The following is a 17452-nucleotide window of genomic DNA, read 5'->3' as shown; positions in this document are numbered from 1 at the left end:
ACTATGCTTCATCATAGTCGATTAATATGCTTCATAGTCGATTAATATACCTGATAGAGAAAGCAAGTTAAAAAATCAAAATTAAAAAAAAAGTATTAAAAAAAGGCTAATGGGCGATGATAGTGCTGATAAGGTGGCATTTGGATAATTGGAAAAATTGATAGCTGAAATTAGGAGCGCATAATATGGGTCTCCCCCTATCAAAAGAAGTATTGAGGAGTTAAATCGAAGAGACCCATAAATTTAGGGTAAATGGCAAATAGGCCCATGACAAGAGCACTTAATTAAAAAATGGACATCCAACTTTTTTGTCTACCAAATAATTCCAGCTCATTCAAACTTATTTGCAAATAAGGAAAACTCTTTTATATACCAAAATTACCCCCAATTCCTTGAAACCCTAATTCAACTCCAATTTTATGATTTACACCTCAATTTCACCAATTAACCAATTTTGACCCTTATTCCAAATTTTTTTGAAAACTTTTTTTTTTTTCTGAATTTTTTTCCGACAGGTCAACCGCCGTTAAACTTTTTTTTTTTTTTTAAAACTTGTTTTTTCTTAGAAAATATATTTTAATTAATATTACTGTATTGACTGCTAAATTACTATCTGAGACGGTAATATTACTGTCTGAGACAGTAATTTTACTGTATTAATTAATTTTATCGTCCTGGCATTCAATTTTGATGTCTTCGACCATATACTGTCTCATGCAATAATATTACTGTTCGGGAGAGTAATATTAGTAATATTACTGTTCGGTAAAGTAATATTCATAATATTATTGTTCGGGACAGTAATATTCGTGTTCGAGATAGTAATATTAGTAATATTACTTTTTGGGATAGTAATATTACTAATTTTATTGTTTGAGACAGTAAAATTGGTAATATTACTATCTCACACAATAAATTTGTTGTTAAAAGTTTAACGAGGAAAAAAAGTTAAAAAAAAAATCAACGTTGGAGATCGCGGTCAACAGCGGTTGACCGGCCGAAAAAAAAATCAAAAAAAAATAGTTGCAAAAAAAATGTAAAAAAATTCAACGCCGGAATCTGGCCGGAGAAAAAAAATTGTTTCTAAACATAAAAATATTTGTTCAAAAAATTATGAAAATGGGGGTTAATGTGATATGTATGTTCAAATTCGGGGTCAATATGTAATATTGGTAAAGTAAGAGTATAATGGATGAAATTGATAAAAAATATATTATGGAGGGTATTTTAGACAAAAAACATGGGAACGAGTTTATTTGCAAAACTATTTTTTTTATCATACCTATATGCATTTAAATTCCTTGCCATAGACCTATTTGTCATTCGCCCAAGTAAGACAGATTATTAATATACATGGGAAGAGAGCTAGGATCTCCTTGCCCTATCTCTCTATGTGCTTTCCAATGGTCAAAGTCAAAACCATTTATGGAAACCGCAAAAGAAATGGATTCAATACAAGCCATAATCCGTTCAATCAGTTTGGCTGGAAAGTTTATTTTATCAAGGGTATAGGAATAAAATTCCATTCAAGTTTATTATATGCTTTTTCTAAATCGATTTTGAGCGCCATATACGAAGTTTTGGAATTTTGATTTTCATAGAATGGAGGAGTTCTTGTGCCATATAATAATGTTATTGTTGATGAGCCTTTTTGGAACAAACACATATTGAAGAGGAAAAATTAAATCATAAAGGAATGTGCGAATCACGAATGCGATTAACAAGAATATTGGAGATAATTTTATGTCACATTCAGAGGCTAATAGGCAGGAAATGGTTAATAAGGCATGAATTGGGATTGTTTGGAATGCGATTGATTTTCGTATAGTTAAGGAAAAAAAAAAGGAACGAAAGCATTCTTTAATATCTTCCGAATCATATATCCACTCTTTATTATCGTGTTTAATGCTTTGTAATAAGATTTCTTTTTTTCTTGTTCGAAGCAAAGGCATGAAACAATTTGGTATTGTTGTCATCCTCTCTTATCTAAGTTATTCTACATCTTTGACGCCAGGCCTGCTCTAGTGCATAGGCAAGTTAGGCCTATGCCTAGGCCCCCAAACTATCTGTAATATCTTTAGGGCCCCCTAAATTATGTGTATTATAAATTAGAGCCTCCAAATTTGAAATATTTTTTTTAATATTTTCATAAAACTAAACAAAAATATTTATATGAAAGCTAAATTATACAAAATATAACATAAGATCTAATAATTTTAATTATTTGTACTTCAAAAAATAAGAAAATACCAAAATAAAATATTTAATTTTAAATTGAAAAATTACTATAAGGGCCTCCAAAAAAATTATTTGCCTAGGGCCCCATTTGGGCTTAAGCCGGCCCTGTTTGACGCCAATAGATTTCTTTTTATTTAAGAAGATTTCTGTGTTCAGACCTAAGATCATTAAGTTTATGAAGCCCATCATCCGAGTAATTAGCATCAAGTTCAGAGGTTAATTTTCCAGTTTTATTAAAACACAATTGATTTTCGTATCAAAAATGTTTCTTTTTCATTTTTTAGCCAAAACTTGAAACGCCTGGCATTTAGAGTAGAAAGGGGGAAATGAAGTATCTTTTTGAGAATTCATTAAAGAATTTCCAATGAAGAAAGATGGTATAATTTTGACGACTGGGGATTCATTAATCCACTCATGGTTAGCTAAAGCTCTGTTTAATCGCTCCCAATGAAAGAACTTCCAAATTGACTATTAGTCCAAGTAAAATGATGTCAACTTATACCTAAATCCATGAGCTTGCAATTTAAGAGACAACTTCAAAATTGCATAGAACTACTATTGTGTAATTTCTAATTGCCAAAAAAACTATCATGTCAAAAGAATTAGCAAAGACTCCTGTGAAAGTTAGTCAGGGCCGAAATTACCCTTAACAACTTTTCGTGATGCCCAATCACGGATTGTGCGGCTGGAGTAAGTGTTTGGACTAGGAATTTTATAAACCCCAAATTAAAATTTTCAGAATTTTTAATTCAATCCTTTTCATTTTCGAAAAATCCTTCTTCTTCAATCTGCTCCACATCGTCACTGTATGCTGCCATCTTCTTTATCAAACAATAATGCATACATCACAAAAACTGAAGAACATAGAGAAAAAAAAACGTCTTCCCCAAAATTCTCCTTCTTCCCCATTGAATCACCACCACCAACGCCTCAGCTGTTAGAGAATATTATATTATAGTAATATTGGGATTCTAGTATGATTCGGTTACCTAGATTAGTTAGGATTTAGTTACCTAGTCAAACTCTATTACCTTACAATATTTCTCTATATATATTCCATGTAATCAACCCATAACATAATGGGGGTTTCTATTCTACGTATTATTATTTCTCTCTTTCTCATATTCTATTCTTCCTATATGGTATCAGAGCACCAGGTTTAGGTTTTTTTAACCTAGCCGCCTTCCTTCTCCATGGCGGTGATAACCTAGCCGCCTTTCTTCTCCATGGCGGTGACCACCCAATTTTCTCCCTCCCCCGGTGGTGGTATTCTTAATATCTTTCCTTTTTTCTTTCTTTCTATGAACACCACCCGATTTTTCTTCTCCCTCCCCCGGTGGTGCATCTTCTCTATCTCTTCTTTTTCTTCTTATTCATCTTTTCTTCTCCATGGTCTAAGACCTAACCGCCGCCTCTTCTCTTCTCCATGGCCGGCGAACACCACTCATCTTCTTCCCACCTCTCTCATCTCTTCTCCCCCTCTCTCATCTCTTCTCTCTATCTTGATAAAAAAAAAAAAAAAAAAAAAAAAAAAAAAAAAAAAAAATTGCTTATTTTTCTCTCACTCGTTTATTGTTATTATTATTATTATTTTAAATTTGGCAGATACTTCAACAGAGGAATTCTCTAGCGACGTGTTTCGCGGTTTCTGTCCAGTCTTCACGTTTGAAGTTTCCAGTCTTCACGGTTGAAGTTTATTCGTTTTGAAGTTTATTCGTTCCGACTGCGGGAGCGTGCTAGCAAGTGATTGTCCAGTCTTCACGTTCGTCACGTTTCGACTGCGGGGGCGTGTTAGAGAATATTATATTATAGTAATATTGGGATTCTAGTATGATTCGGTTACCTAGATTAGTTAGGATTTAATTACCTAGTCAAACTCTATTACCTTACAATATTTCTCTATATATATTCCATGTAATCAACCCATAACATAATGGGGGTTTCTATTCTACGTATTATTATTTCTCTCTTTCTCATATTCTATTCTTCCTATATCAGCCCCACCCCTTTCCTTTTGCCAGATGCCTCCTTGGCTATCCTCGTTACTGACATCTTCTGTTACAGAGGCATTTCTCCTCCACCGCCAAGTTCTTGAACCAACCCCCCCCCCCCCCCCCCCCCCACCCCCCCCCCCCCCCCCCCCCACCCCAAACCCTCTCCCGCGTTCAACCATCCATCTCCCTCCTCATTACAACGCCAAGCTACCATTCATTGTCAAAGCTACTTTTGACTATGGAGGCTGGTTCAATGTAGTTTAACGGGGCATACATTTTCCTGTCAAATCGAGTCGTACAACTTCGATTCTGGTGAAATATAAGGGTGTGTTCTGGCTCGAAATAGGTTCGAACAAGGCAGGCGTTTTCCGGACCAACCAAACGGCACCACTTTCATTGCAGCGAGATGTCAGGGATCAACACCAAAGTGCGTTGGAGAAGAGGCCTTTCAGACTTTGGGTTTTGCTGCAAATCCTTTGCGCTTTCTTTATTTCCCTTTTTTTTAGTATTTCTTTTATGAGGGTAATATGGTCAATTAACGTAAGTCAACAATAAATTTCGAAATAAGGGGCGGTGTGCTTTGAAAAACACAACATATGAGACTTTTTGTTAATTATTTTAACTGATGGCGTTTTTTGGCAATTAAAAATAACACAGGGGTCTGTGCTATTACATTAGCTCCCTTTCTTTACATTTTCATTTAAAATATTATTAAAGTCACCTAAATTTACCCATCGCATAGAGATAGATTATGCAATGGAAATAAGTTCATTCCATACATGTGGTTAAAGTGATGGCTGAGGGTAGTTGTAGATAGCTGAGAGCCAAAAAGGCGGGACCCCCGGGTTCAATGTAACCACGGCAGTCGATGTGCGGTTCGAATTTCGAAACCTGGATCTGAGTAAGAGTGACAAGATCATTCCTCCAGAAAACCCAAATGCCACCTGTCTAATTAACAACTGAAACCACAACATTATCATCAACGTAGATCTTTCAAGACAAAGTCTAGTGTACAAAACAATGAAAATGTGTGGGTTGTAACTGTTAAAAGTTAATTTGTAATTTCAAAAATTAATATTTTAGAATCATTTAGAGAAATATGTTTCATCTACCATCATTAATGTGAGAATTCTCTGGAGACGTATCTTGTTGCTCTTTAAATTCTCCTTGTACTAGTATTTGGAATATCAAAAGAAAAACAATAGAGCCGCAACTCAATTATCCCTAAAATCTCCATTCTTATTTGTTCATCTTCCTTTGCCTTCTTTATTAACAACATTCTTCCATATCAAAGGGCAAATCCATTTATCGATCTTCCGTTGTGCCAACAGTAATGTGCTAGCAAATCTCTAGCATCGTTAACAAATTCTGGTTCTCTAGCTTGTTGAACTAATGCATTTTGCTATTCATGTATTTTAATATTCATGTGCTTTAGTATAATTCCGCAAAATATCCAATATGGTATCAAAGTCCGGTTGATCATATTCAACTGAGGCATTAAAAAATAAAAAAAAAAAAAAAAAAAAAGCAAAAGAAAGATAAAAAAAAATTAATAAAATTCAAAGGGAATACATATACCAGATCAAGAAGGAAATGCAATGCAAGTTCCGGAATCTCTCAACTAAGGGTGAATTCGGGACGGGATTTCGGGAATTCGAGATTTTCGGGATTGGGATTTCGGGATTCGGGATATAAATTTTAAATCCCAATCTCGTCCCATATTATTAAATCCTGGTATATCGGTATCCCTAAATATTTCGGGAATTCGGGATCGGGATCGGAAAATCCCATATTTTGCCTAAAAAGTAAGAAATATTGCAAAAGAAATTAAAAAAACTAGAAAATATAAAATGATTGTCTAAATTATGTGTGTGTGTGTGTGTGTGTGTGCAGTGTGTGTGTGTGTTAGTTTTTTTTCTTCTTTTTTTCCTAATTCGGGATTAAAATATCCCCATCGGGATTGAACCAATTCCCTAATCCCGATCCCGTATTTGTTCCTAATCCCAATCCGGAATCCCGTAATTCCAAATTCCCAAAGTTTTAGTCCCTAATAGTGAAATTCCGATCGGGACGGGACGGGATCCCGAATCCCGATCCCAAATGTCCAGCCCTACTCTCAACCTCATCCAATATTTGATGGCGAAAACTATGATTTTTGGCGTATCAAAATAAAAACTCTTTTCCTTTCATTGGAATCATAAGATCTAATAGAAAAAGGGATTATCAATGACGGAAAGAACCTCTGCTGCAGAAAAGAAGAATCAACAAAATGATGCAAAGACATTATTTTATCTTCAACAAGCAGTAAGTGATGCCATCTTCCCGAGGATTATGGGAGCAACTTCGTCCAAGCATGCGTAGGAAATCTTGCAAAAGGAATTCCAAGGGAGTTCCAAAGTAAAAACCATGAAGCTTCAAAATTTGAGAAGGGAGATAGAAAATCTCAAAATGAAAAATTCTGAGAATGCTATGCAATATAGCACCAGAATGATCGATCTCATCAATCAAATGAGAACTTATGGAGAAGTCATTGTAGAAGAAAGAATTGTTCAAAAATTCTTGATTACTTTGACGGAAAAGTACGACCATGTAGTCGCAACAATTGAAGAATATATGGATCTATCAACTCTAACCCTCACCGAACTCATGGTATATATCTTTACAAGCACACGAGCAAATGATGAAACACAATAGTGAAGAGCCTTTGGAAAGTGCCTTCTACTCCAAAACCAACTTTAATAAATCATGTGGTCACAAAAAGAAGGGCATAAGTCATGAACAAACCTGCATCAAGAGCAGTAAGTAGATTTATCCCACGTGTAGTATTTGTAAAATGACAAACCACATGGAGAAGAACGGTTACCACAAAGGCAAACCTCGGTGTACAAACTGTAAAAAGTTTGGACATTTGGAAAAGTATGACCGTTTCAAAGGAAAACAAATTCAAGCAAATTACTCTAAAGCAAATGAAGAGTGTTTGTTCTTTGCTAGTCATATTCCTAACGAAGAAGAAGAGTACTGCACTAGTGCTTATTCTAAAAGAAGCTCGTAGCCACTGAAGAAATGCATTAAGAAGGAGTGCTGAAACATGCACTTTGGTATTCATGCATTTTAATATTTATGCACTTGGTAGTTCGAAAGTCCATTTTAGTTATCCAGGCAAAAGTTTCAAGAGTCATTTTATTATCTATTTAAAGGGTCTTTACCTTTGTAATTGTAACCCAAGAAATCAAGAATTCATTGGAAATAAAATTATTAGTAAGAGCTTTGCCGTAGCAACTCTATCCTATATTTCCTTGATTTTCTTTTCATGTATTTCCGCATAATATCCAACACAGCTCCCCTACATTTCCATGTCAGAATCTACACGAGGAAGGTCGTTGGTGGAGGATTTGTGCATGTTGTCGTTCAGCATATTAATTTGGGACGAGGATCACTCCTCCGTTTTGGAATGTACGACCGGTTCTAGGTATGTGGAGGTGTATTTGCGTCTCTGTGTGGGCGTGGAAGGATAGGCGAAAGTTGTGTTTTAAAACACATTTTCGATGAGCGAGGCTCTTTACCGGTTGTGGGCCGTACGAGCACCACTCCAATATTCTGTGGAAGGCCCTTTACGAGCACTACTCCAATAGCCGATTTTTTTGGAATTGTGTTTTAAAATGAAAAATGAGGAATTTATTCATACATTTTTAATGGGTGTGACCAATAGTCATACCTCTATGGAAAATTATCATTTGAAAAATACTACATCTTATTCATAAATGACAAACACCTATTCACATGGATAAGCATCTTAATACATTTCCAAAATAAATAATCAATAATCAAATTTTATTCACGATAAATAACTTTAAATAAATAAACCATTTCAGCAACTTTTAGTTGAAGCAATTTCAATAGTTCATACAAGGGTTAAGTGATACAATTCAAAATAAAAGGAGGTAAAGTGTTACCGAAATAGAATTTACCCTATTATTATTCAACCAAAATCTTTTCTTTCTCAAAATATTAGAGAACAAATATAGATATTGAGGTCGTGTTTGCAAAAGCTTTTAGCTTCCGAGCTTTTTTTTTGGGCATAATCTGTTATCTGTATTTGTAAAATCAAGTTTTGTTATTGCTTATCTTAAAATAAATTGCTTCAAGCTATTCTTTTAAAAACATCTATGAGCCTATTTTTTTTATTTAAGATTATTTTTGTTGTAAATCGCCCTAATGGTAATGCTCTTCGGTTTGATGATTGTGGAAAATAAAGTATGACAATAATAATACAAGATGAGAGAATGCAAAGACAAAAATCCGTAGAGAGATTAATAAGGGTGTAAATATGGGGGAGGGAGAATTCCATTATATAGGTGAAAAACCACCGGGAGTTACAAGAGAAGTTACAAAAGAGGTTACTGTACCACTAACACATAATGGGAAGACATGGGTAGGTTAGAGATCTAGTGGGGAGTTGGGTGGTTATGTTAGGAAACCCCACACACACATATTATTTACAACACTCCCCCTTGGGGATTCCTATCAAAAACCGCTATTGTGCATTTCTAGTTGCCTCATTAAAACCTTCCGAGTAGTAAAACCCAGTGGGTCAAAACAACCTCGGTTAGGAAAAAGAGTACAACGCACAATCTTTCCAATCAGCTATATTGCCTCGTTAACACCTTAGCTTGTAACCAAAAACCCTGTGGGAAAATAAATTCCGCAAAAAGGAAAAAGAGTACAACAGGGCATCTAGGTATCTTCTAGATACTGAGTACCTACAGGGTACTCCCTCTCAAGTTAACTCCCCCTGATGTCTATAAGGGAGCGAGCTCAGATAATCTACGCATGCCAATAGCCTTAACATGCTTTTCAAAAGTGACTTTAGGTAATGATTTAGTAAATAAATCAGCGCAATTATCTTGACTTCTGATATGCTGGATCATTATTTGTTTGAGCTCTTGTTGTTGCTCATTAAAGAAAAACTTTGGAGCTATATGCTTGGTGTTTTCACCTTTAATGATGCCCGTCTTCATTTGCTCAATGCACGCTGCATTATCCTCGAATATGTTCGTAGGATCTTCTGTGGTAGCCAATCCACAGGAATCTCGAATATGCCCATTCATGGCTAAGCCAAGTACATTCACGCACTGCCTCATGAAGTGCTAAAATCTCTGCATGATTCGATGAGGTGGCAACTAAAGTCTGGTTTGTAGACCTCCAAGATACAGCTGTGTTCCCAATGGTAAACACATATCCAATTTGGGAACGAGCTTTGTGTGGGTCTGACAGATATCCAGCGTCAGCATAACCCACAAGCTTTGCATCCTTTAATGATGCATAGGGATAGAACAAACCCAAGTCTATAAAGTGATCGTCTCAATCTAACTGAGATCGTGTTCCGTGGTCTGGAACTGATTGCTTCGGGTAATCGAAGTCCTTCAGGAACTTTCATATATATACTCGTATCTAGATCCCCATATAGATAAGTTGTGACCACATCCATGAGCTGCATAGTCAGTTCCTCGGATACACCCAAACTGACTAGATATCTGAATGTAATAACATCCATAACAGGAGAATATGTCACCTCAAAGTCAATCCCAGGTCGCTGAGAAAATCCTTGTGCTACGAGACGAGCCTTATATCTCATAATCTCGTTTTTCTCATTTCTTTTCCTTATGAATACCCATTTATATCCCACGGGTATCACTCTAGGAGGTGTAGGAGCTACCGGCCCAAACACTCCCCTTTTTACCAATGAGTCGAACTCAGCCTGGATTGCTTTTTCCCAATTCGGTCAATCATCCCTCTGTTTACATTCATCAATTGATCGAGGCTCAATATCGTCACACGATACAGTTTCAGTAGCTACTGTGTAAGCAAACACATCATTGATGATTATTTCATCCCGATGCCACACCTCATTCATGCATGAATAACTAACCGAGATTTCTCTATTCTCAGGAATGTATACTAATATCGAGGCATCCCCCGATTTCGTCTCCAGGACGGATCCATAGTCCGGAACTATTTCATGAGATGGATCGGGTGGGATCCCATTATTACTAGTGCTAACCGCATTCAACTGTTGGGCATTCATCCGCTTCCGGGGATGAGAATCCTTTGATCCAATTGGTCTCCGCCTCTTCTCGACAGGGATATATGATTGGTTAGCAGGGACTGATGGCCTTCCCACGTTTTGTCCTTCTGGGACATCTATCCTCGCATGCACGTTTGCAGCTGGTATATGAGATCTCGTCACTTTTTCTAAGTCAGAGAATGAGTCTGGCATATTATTGGCTACTTTATGTAGATCTATGAGTCTACTTACTTCAAACTCTCTGACTGAAGTAGGGGGATCGTGATAAGACACAGTGGGGTCATTCCACACGACTTCACGTCGTTCTTCAGGAACGTTAGTGTGAATGTTCTTTCCTCCCCCTAACGGCGGGAAGACGGTCTCATCAAAGTGACAATCCGCGAATCGAGCGGTAAAGAGATCGCCTGTCAAGGGTTCTAAATATCGTATTATAGATGGTGATATGTAACCAACATAAATGCCCAATCTACGTTGAGGTCCCATCTTGGTCCGTTGTGGCAGAGCAATTGGCACATAAACTGCACACCCAAATGTGCGTAAATGAGAAACGTTTGGTGTACTTCCGGACACCAGCTGTAACGCAGAATATGGTTGGGTTGCAGTGGGCCTCAATCGCAGTAACATAGTTGCATGCAATATTGCATAGCCCCAAGCAGAGATTGGAAGTTTGGTGCGCATTACCAAAGTTAGTGCAATCCTCTGTAAATTTTTAATAAATGCCTCTACAAGGCCATTTTGGGTATGAACATGTGCTACGGGATGTTCTATGTCAATACTTAAGGACATGCAATATTCGTCGAAAGACCGCGACGTAAACTCTGCAGCATTATCCAGTCGAATAGACTTAATGGGATAATCTGGATAGTGTGCTCTCAATCTTATTGTTTGAGAGAGGAGTTTAGCATAAGCAGCATTCCAAGTAGACAACAAATCGATCTGTGACCACTTACTCGAAGCATCAGCCATCACCAAAAAGTATTTAAAAGGTCCACATGGTGGTGAGATGGGGCCACATATATCTCCTTGGATTCGTTCCAAAAAGCCAAGAGAATCTTTACTAGTTTGTGCATAAGCTGGCATATGATCAAGTTTTCCAATAGAACATGGTACACATATCTTATCATTGTGTACAAGATCCTTATTCGTTAGTGGATGCCCAATAGATGTGTTGATAATTCGGCGCATCACTCTTTGACCCGTATGTCCCAGTCGGTCATGCCATAGAAAATATTTGCTCGGATCACTAGACTTCGAGCAATCGACAAGGTGTGCTTCTGGCACTCGAATTCTGGTCCTATATAACCCTATCGAAAGTCCCTCTAATTTTTCCAAGGTACGGTTCTGGCCGTACACGTTAGAGGTGATGCACATATATCCGATCCCCTTTTCATCGGTTGTTTCAACATGATAACCATTGGCTCGAATATCTTTAAAACTCAACAGCGTTCTACTGGAACATGGAGAATAAAGAGCTTCTCTAATGGTCAGAATTGTGCCATGAGGTAACATAATATGGGCATTACCATAACCATCTATTATACTAGATGTGCCTGATATAGTAGTCAAAGAAGTCTTACTAGACATGAAACTAACAAAATATGACTTATCTACCCCTAAGGATAGTGTGCGTTGTCGCACTATCTGCCAGACATTCATCCCCACATGCCATGTCTAGAAAGATAAATAAATCTAATCATATATTCCGCAATTGAAAATACTTGAATAAAATTCAAACAAGATAACTCTACCGAGTACCATAAAAACTGGATTAAAACATAGCCACATAAAATATAGTCCAGAAAATAAAGCACAAACATAATCCAAATACGAAATTGGTTCATAAGCATGACCAAATAAACAACATAATTTAAAACTGATAAACTATAAACATAAAAGAACATAATGTCTAAGCTCATAAAATAACACTCCAATCATATTCCAAACTGGGTCATTGGGTCAGATGTGCCCCGATTTGGAAGTCGAGCAATGGGCTCCTCATTGAGAACATCTATCTCAACTAAGTTGGTCTCCGGTGGTGCATTGTTATTTACACCACCGACCATAACGTTCCTCGCACGACAGGTGCGTGACCAATGCCCAGTTCCACCACACCTATGACATGTATCTCTATTCTGATTTTGATTTTGATTCGGGGCTCTATTCTGCTGCGCACCTCTAGGTCGAGCATTGTTACCTCCTCTTGGCATATTCCCCCTTCGCCCATACTGTGGGGGACCATTAGGTGGCCTATTATAAGGAGCATGTCCGCCCCTATTACCCCGTCCTCTCACTCGACGATTGAACCCCCGGTCTCTGCCTCCTCCACGATTGTTTCTGTTGACCAAATTTGCTTCTGGCAAAGGTTGAGGATTTCGATTGACCAAATTTGCTTATGGCAAAGGTCGAGTACCAATTGGTCGAGTCTGGTTGTTCTTCAAAAGAAGTTCAAGGTTCTTCTCGGCGAGGAGCAGAACTGTGACCAACTCTGAAAACTGAGTATAGTTCTTGGCTCTGTACTGTTGAGACAGTATCATATGTGAGGCAGGGAATGTAGAGTACGTCTTCTCCAGAATTTCAGCATCAGTTAGTTTCTCTCCACAAAACTCCAGGGTGGATTTGATGCGACATACTTCAGAGTTATACTCGTTAACGGTTTTGAAGTTCATAAATCGTAAGTGAATCCATTTGTTTCTTGCTTCAAGCAAGAGGATTGTCTTTTGGTGATCAAATCGACTGGCCAGGGCATCCCATAGTATTTGGGGATCCTCAATCGATGAGTAGTCCAAACGGAAGACCTCATCTAAGTGCCTCCTAATCAGAATCATAGCTTCAGCCTTCTGGGCTTCATTAAGCAAATTTTCTTTGACAATAGCCATCCTCAGTTTCTTACTAGTGAGATGGATCTTAACATCCATTGTCCAACTCACGTAGTTCTCACCAGATACATTCAAAGGGGTGAAATCAAGTTTGCTCAAATGTTCCATCCTATCATACATAGACAAAGTATACATGCGAATCAAATTATTGTGTATTACTTTTATGTTATGAAATTTGCATATGACGGGATACAACCACGTATAGCATATATGACTCGCATAGAATCTACATATATTTCAAAAAAAAATATTTCAAACAGTTCATGATTATTAGGCAAACCGATTGTTTCATGCATACAGAATATTCACATGGATGATTTTATTCACTGGTTAAATAACACTAAATGTCCAAACATATACGCAAAATATTCATAGTGAAATAATTGTACAAGAATATTACATATTATTCATCTTGACAAACAGATTAATTCATAAACTTCTTATCTTCATTCACCAACAAAGTACCAATCATATAACAATCTATTCATGAATATACAGTACTCGAAACATCAACCGAGATTTTCAAATAAATATCAAATGTCATCAAATAAATATGCTACACAACTTTTCATGCCAATTTAAATTTATCTAGCATGCATTCATATAAAGAATTTCAAGGGGTTAAGGCTTACTTGAAAATTGATAAAATTCAGATACTATAGAGAAGATTATACGTTCTACGAAAGTAGATCACCGTCTCACAAACGAACCACGCTCACAATTTCTCCAAGTATTCTAGCCCCACGAACAATTGTTCTTCCACGATCACCGCGAGCAATTCGTGCTGATAACGTGTTGTAAATCGCCCTAATGGTAATGCTCTTCGGTTTGATGATTGTGGAAAATAAAGTATGACAATAATAATAAAAGATGAGAGAATGCAAAGACAAAAATCCGTAGAGAGATTAATAAGGGTGTAAATATGGGGGAGGGGGAATTCCATTATATAGGTGAAAAACCACCGGGAGTTACAAGAGAAGTTACAAAAGAGGTTACTCTACCACTAACACATAATGGGAAGACATGGGGTAGGTTAGAGATCTAGTGGGGAGTTGGGTGGTTATGTTAGGAAACCCCACACACACATATTATTTACAACAATTTTCCATTTTACAAGCATTATTAACTTTTAAAACTGATATGCTAAATCCCACACCAATTTTACCAAATCATACACACAATTGAAAATTTCTCTCTCTAAAATCTCATGTTCTCCTTCCTCACCCTTCTTCTTTTTCCCTAATTTTTTCACAAAATCACACACTAAAAACGTTCATATCATTCCAAGTTCGAATTTGAGAAAAATCTTCATGTGTTCAAACTAAAATGAAGTTGGAATTTGAGAAAAAAATTCGAATTGATATGAATTTAAAAAATTAAAAAGGCATAATGAAATTGAAAAATATTAAATAAACCTAAACTCATTTTTTATGATTATTCACGTGAAAGATTAATGAATTTTGAGTGACTTGGAAAAAATCATCATAGAAAAAAGTTAGAGAGAATATAAGTAGAGAGAATTTTTTTTTTTTTAATTTATATGTGGGATTTAGTAAATTTTAATATGGGATAACCAGTTAACTCATAGCCTCTAACTTTTCCTTTTAAATAAGCTTTTACAAACACCACATAAATAGTTGAAGCACATTCAGTTACAAAAACATGGACACTACTTCAGATTACACCAAGTCAAAGGCAGCAATTCACTCGTCACCAAACAATTTAAACAGATAAAAGAATGTAACAATTAATCGGTAAACTTATAAATACCTCGCAGATTAAAAAAACATTAATCATTCACACTAAATTAAATTACTTTCTTTTTCAATATTCGAAAAATTTAGCAACTTTTACTCGATTAAGTTACAAGTGAAAAATGTCGAGCACTCAGTTCAACGCAGGAGAAAACCATGGCCAGACCCAGGTATTGTTGCAAGCACGAAAAATCTTATTTGCTCTCAACACCATTTTACTACCTAATTTTGCGTTAAATATCGAAGTCTTGGTATTTTTAAATAAAGATCGTTATATATACGTTAAATATAAACAGAAGGCATCATTTGATTCTTGATCGTTTACATATATCGAACTAATTTGGATTTAATTTGATTTGATTCTGCGTACCTAATTATTTATTTAGTAAGATATTTGGTTCCTTGTATTAGCCAGGTCTATTCTATGCTACATCAGGTAGATCTTTATCATTCATATACACACACATTCACATTGATGCGTGTAGATCAACAGTAAAAATTCACCCGATGTAATCTTCACTGGGTGTAGCATAGTATTAGCCGCTCCTGTAATAGAATTACTGAAATATGGTATTAAATGTAATTTATCAGTGACACCCATAATTTAACAATAACTTTCACATAATTTGTAGTATTACATGAATAAAATTGTCTATTCAAGTCTCGTTCGGTTTAAAATTTAATATTGAGTAACTAATTCTTTTTTATTAAAATATTCGATTTCTTATTTTTACTCTAGCATGGGTTAAATTGCATTTTTCTCAATCATTACCTACAAATTTAATGCAAGGCAATGACAACATCTAATATGATATTACTGAATAGCAACATATAGTTGTTGAATTCAATTTTTATTATGAACATGAATTAGTTTGATTCTTATGAATCAAATACATTACTAACTCTTATTATTAAATTAATTGAACTTAACGGTGGTAACGGAAGCAACCCTTAGTATAAAATCAATCCTATAGTTGAGAAGATTAGTCATTATTAACTAAATAATTGTGCCTTGTTTGATATTTGATAAACTCAATAATTTCTCGAGTCGACCTGAAAACATTACGTCATCCATGTCTTATTTAGCATTTAAGATATCTATTTTATTGAACGTCCCGATCGAGTTACAATAAAATAATAGAGTTTTCATTAGCCTATTTAATCTTATATTCTGATTAATATTATTTTGACAACCAAACGAGCAGAAGAAGGCAGAGGAATGGATAGACTCAGCTAAGGGCACAGCACAGTCGGCACATGATAAGACATGTGATGCGCTTGGGAGAACCCAAGAGCAGGCCCATAGAAGCCAGGAAGAAAGTGCTGGATTCCTTCAACAGGTCCTCCAACTTCTTCTTTATTACTTTTCACTCCCTAGGAAATGTATATTTACTAATCAACCACAGTTTTTTTTTTTAATGTATAATTAAACAGACCGGAGAGAAGGTGGCTAATATGGCTCAGGGCGCCGTCGATGGTGTGAAGAACACTCTTGGGATGGGTGAGAAGAAGTGAGAGACAATGGCATTGTTGTTATTTTCCCTTTTTTTTAATGGTTTTATTTATGAAATTAATGATAATTGTTTGGTGGTTGCCAACTCCCAAGATGTAATAAGACATTTAATTAGCAATTCCATGCTATGAGAATATATGTAGATTTTTTTTTTTCTTTTTAATAATCGTTTTTAGGGAAAATTAGCAAGATCGTTGATTTGGGATCCGAAATTGTATTGAGATAGATCCGTCCTTTGGAAATAATAAGTGACAACGTTATTCTTATATATGTTTTTCGCGAATTTCTAATTTATCTTATGATTTTTTTTTTTTTTTTGGGAAATTTGGATTAAACTGGACACTAATGGACTATGTTGTTTGCATAGTCGATTTATTAACCGACTTTAGTTGATTAAAATATTAAAGCGTATAATAAACCGACTTTCAAATAGTTGATTTGTTAATCGACTATAGTCGATTTCGTATATTGAACCGCCTGGTGATACCGAAGTAGCATAGGCCGCAAGTGTAAGAAAAGCCGCCGCCCTGATTTCCACATACGTCCACCGAAAAACGCCTTCAGAGTAGACGGGCTTCGGCTGGAGAACAAGTGCGTGGATTTGGTCGATCGGGTGGTTGATTTGCTGAGACAGTTGGTAGCATTTTTGGCGGAGGATGAAGAATTTGAAGGTGTAGACAGTAGACGGAGCCGTCAGAGGCGACTGTGGCGTCGAGCATTGACGAATCCAGGATTTTTGCCAAGGGGTTCGAAATTGTAGAATTAAAAATTTAAATATCACTTTACAATTTACAAATTTTAGGTGAATTGTGGAAATATTTAAGAGAAAAAAAGGTGAAATTTACAAAAATAGTGGGCTTTTACGCGTTTTAGGGTTTCAGTGAAATAAAGTGTTTTTTTTTTGGAGTTTTGTTATAAACCGCAAATAGCAATTTTCAAACCGCAAAAAGCAATTCCCTTTTGAATTTAAGGTGAACTGTGGACATATTTAA

At 36.1% G+C, this 17452-nt stretch overlaps 2 protein-coding genes across 2 annotated transcripts; one reads left to right on the top strand and one right to left on the bottom strand.

The window, feature by feature from the left end:
* Window positions 1-12248: 12248 nt before the first annotated feature.
* LOC105969684 (uncharacterized) lies at window positions 12249-13301 on the bottom strand. Its single transcript, XM_088821168.1, has 2 exons — window positions 12728-13301; window positions 12249-12670 (listed from the first exon to the last, which is right to left on the bottom strand). The coding sequence occupies exons 1-2, from the start codon at window positions 13299-13301 to the stop codon at window positions 12249-12251; spliced, it is 996 nt and encodes a 331-aa protein (XP_088677294.1).
* Window positions 13302-14980: 1679 nt separating this feature from the next.
* Window positions 14981-16726, top strand: LOC105976851 (uncharacterized). The gene is made up of 3 exons (XM_013002112.2): window positions 14981-15117; window positions 16153-16287; window positions 16382-16726. The coding sequence occupies exons 1-3, from the start codon at window positions 15070-15072 to the stop codon at window positions 16460-16462; spliced, it is 264 nt and encodes an 87-aa protein (XP_012857566.2). The 5' UTR covers window positions 14981-15069; the 3' UTR covers window positions 16463-16726.
* Window positions 16727-17452: the final 726 nt, after the last annotated feature.

Source organism: Erythranthe guttata, chromosome 8, assembly GCF_056151865.1.
Source record: "Erythranthe guttata isolate IM_541 chromosome 8, IM_541, whole genome shotgun sequence".
NCBI classification, from domain to species: Eukaryota; Viridiplantae; Streptophyta; class Magnoliopsida; order Lamiales; family Phrymaceae; genus Erythranthe; species Erythranthe guttata.
The sequence above is the reverse complement of the archived record's forward strand: the minus strand, read 5'-3'. Positions and strand labels throughout refer to the sequence as shown.

Bases quoted from the DNA above. Each gene is read 5' to 3' on its own strand.
- LOC105969684 (XM_088821168.1), bottom strand. From the start codon at position 13,301: ATGGAACATTTGAGCAAACTTGATTTCACCCCTTTGAATGTATCTGGT. The intron at 12,671-12,727 runs GTACTCGACCTT...AACCTTTGCCAG, and splicing joins CAACCAGACTCGACCAATTG to AAGCAAATTTGGTCAACAGA.
- LOC105976851 (XM_013002112.2), top strand. From the start codon at position 15,070: ATGTCGAGCACTCAGTTCAACGCAGGAGAAAACCATGGCCAGACCCAG. The intron at 15,118-16,152 runs GTATTGTTGCAA...CCAAACGAGCAG, and splicing joins AAAACCATGGCCAGACCCAG to AAGAAGGCAGAGGAATGGAT. The intron at 16,288-16,381 runs GTCCTCCAACTT...ATAATTAAACAG, and splicing joins GTGCTGGATTCCTTCAACAG to ACCGGAGAGAAGGTGGCTAA.